The sequence below is a fragment of the Callorhinus ursinus genome, unplaced genomic scaffold, assembly GCF_003265705.2.
Source record: "Callorhinus ursinus isolate GAN/ISIS: 27379988/994484 unplaced genomic scaffold, GSC_fseal_2.0 scaffold6147, whole genome shotgun sequence".
Classification (NCBI taxonomy): domain Eukaryota; kingdom Metazoa; phylum Chordata; class Mammalia; order Carnivora; family Otariidae; genus Callorhinus; species Callorhinus ursinus.
The window spans coordinates 1-2,459 of record NW_027403197.1 but is presented as its reverse complement, the minus strand read 5'-3'; the positions used below and the strand labels follow the sequence as shown (position 1 = coordinate 2,459).

The window sequence follows — 2,459 nt, the reverse complement described above, 5'->3', positions numbered from 1 at the left end:
GTGCGGGGGACGGGCCGGCGGGACTTTCCCTGTGAGCCGCCCGTCTGGGCTCCTCGACGGGCTCGAGGACTCGGAGCTTCAGGAGACAGGGAAAGCTGCCGTAAAGGCCTTTGCACCGCGACTAATTTGCGTTGCACAAAGAAATACGTTTTGGGGCGCCTGGGTGGCTCAGTCGTTACGCGTCTGCCTTTGGCTCGGGTCATGATCCCGGGGTCCTGGGATCGAGCCCCCTGTCGGGCTCCATGCTCCACGGGGAGGGAGCCTGCTTCTCCCTCTGCCCCTGCTTGTGTTCCCTCTGTGTCTCTCTCTGTGAAATAAATAAATAAAATCTTAAAAAAAAAATGCGTTTTGAGAGAACTGGTTAGTGTCTCCCCCGCTCTTTGTTCTGGTCAAAAGTCAGAGAGCGTTTGAACAGCGTCCAGGGGATGTTGTGGGAAGGCTGGGAGTGGGCACTGAAGGAAGGCCCGGGAGGGAGTGGCCAGCCACGGACGGCCCCGCTCACGGTGACGAGGACCTCAGCCTGAGAAACAGAGCGCCCATCCGTCCTCGCAGATGATTCTTGCTGTTGTGAAAGCGTCCCTTGGCCCATGAAGGGTGCGTGTTACACACGTGGCACGGCTGCTTCGTGTGCAAGGGAAGGATCCTAAATACAGCCCTGATGGAAAAGTGATAAGTTGTGGTGTTTGTTTTGTGGGAAATCTCTTGTTGTTGGCTTTTGTGTGTTCCTTAGCGAAGGTTCTAGTGGTTGTTACCTATGAGGATGATGGGCCACCCCCACCCCGCCATCGACTGGAATGGCCCGTGTCTTCTGAGCTCGACGAAAGGGGTCCTACGTCCCTGCTTTTCGGTGGGCCTCCTTGGAAGGCCCCTGGCCCCCGCGCTAGGAGCGCTCAGCTGCTGATCAGAAACTCGCCCTGGCATCACAAGGGGACCCACGAGGAAGGCCCCTCCTGTCTCAAGCTGCGCCAGCGCCGGAAAGGGGGACGGCGCCAAGGTCAGGAGCGAGGCTGTTGTCTCTCCTGACCGGCAGGCGAGGCTCAGGCGACCAGATCTTCCTGGGCCTGCCTCAACACTCCCCAGCCAGCTCCTTGGCCGAGTGGGTGAAAATGCTGCCGCTCCAAAGCAAAGAGGACCCACGGGGGCCAGCCCCGGTCCCGGGCCAGGATTCCCAGCCTCCTCGGGTCTATCCGATGAGGTGTGCGTGGTGTCGCAAGTTAGAAAGAACACAGACTCGCCGTTGTCATTGTTTATTTACTCCTGCGGAGTTTTGCTTTTCTTTATTAAGGCCAGGAATAGAGTCAGGGTTACACGATGGTGATTTTTATCTGTCGCCCGTGGCCTGTGAGCTTAGGGAACCGGGTCGTCCTTGAAGTGTTCACAGAGTGCACACTTGTAATCTGAGGAACCCTCCTGCTCCTCATTCTCACTGGGGGCCTCGTTTGGGGACATGACAGAAAGGCCAGCCAGCAGGATGGAATAGCAGGCGTTGTACAGCGACATCAGCAACCCATAATCTGGGTAAGCCGGGAGGGCGGTGGGCAGCTCCCCCGCGCCGTCCCTTCTGGCAGTAGCCAGGGGCACAAACATCACATTCCTGGAGGTGCCCTCCCCACTTGGGCCACCCTGCTCCCTTGGGCCATGATTTTCCATGGGACTTCTGGCTACGCTGCTCAGGAACCGGATACTGGAGAAGCTAAAGGACTGGGTGCCGCTGGGTCCCTGAACGTTTGGGGCTTCTCTGGGGCCCGCCTTGTCCTCGTTGCTGGATTCGCTGTGATGGAATCGTGGGGAACGTCTTGTCGCCGCCGCCACCTGCTTCTTTCTCTTTAGAGGTGTGGCACCGCTTCCTAGCCACCTGGTGCCGGTTCTCGGATCACCTTTCCTCTGAATATTCTCGAGCAGCACGGGCCTGTCTCGCTGGAAGTTGGAGTTGCGGTACATCTGAAACGAGATTCGTCCTTTTAGTCATTCTGGAAGGAAAGAATCGTGTCCTCTGCTGCCGCCGCCGCTGCCACGGCCACCGCGGCCACCACCAGGGCCACCACTACTCCCTGCCCCTCCCCCCTCCCCCCCCCCCGAGGACATAATGGCCTAGATAATGGCCTAGCTCTACTATGGGGGAGAGGTCCTCGGAGGCTGCCTGCGAGGTTCCTTACGCCCTAGAGCCTGAGCTCACCAACGACGCGGCGTGCATAGGTTAAGGTGTTCACGCACCTATCTGACGTTCCCTGGCTTCTGTCTAGGCATAGAGAAATACGTTAATAAAAGATTACTAGGAAATTAAGCCCTTCGGTTCGCGCCCCGGGGAACGGGAGGATGACGGTAAAGTAGAAAGTCCTCGCGTCTCCCCCGCCCCCGTCTTCTGTCCTTCCAACAGCTTCCTAGTAGACCCAGAGGAAGGATCTCCCGAAGGGGCTTAATTTCCTAGTAATCTTTTATTAACGTATTTCTCTATGCCT

At 57.8% G+C, this 2,459-nt stretch overlaps 1 protein-coding gene across 1 annotated transcript; it reads right to left on the bottom strand.

Moving 5' to 3' along the window:
• Nucleotides 1–1,237: 1,237 nt before the first annotated feature.
• LOC141372317 (heat shock transcription factor, X-linked member 3-like) lies at nt 1,238–1,941 on the bottom strand. Its single transcript, XM_073890820.1, has one exon. The coding sequence runs from the start codon at nt 1,939–1,941 to the stop codon at nt 1,348–1,350; it is 594 nt and encodes a 197-aa protein (XP_073746921.1). The 3' UTR covers nt 1,238–1,347.
• Between the last annotated feature and the right edge of the window lie 518 nt (nt 1,942–2,459).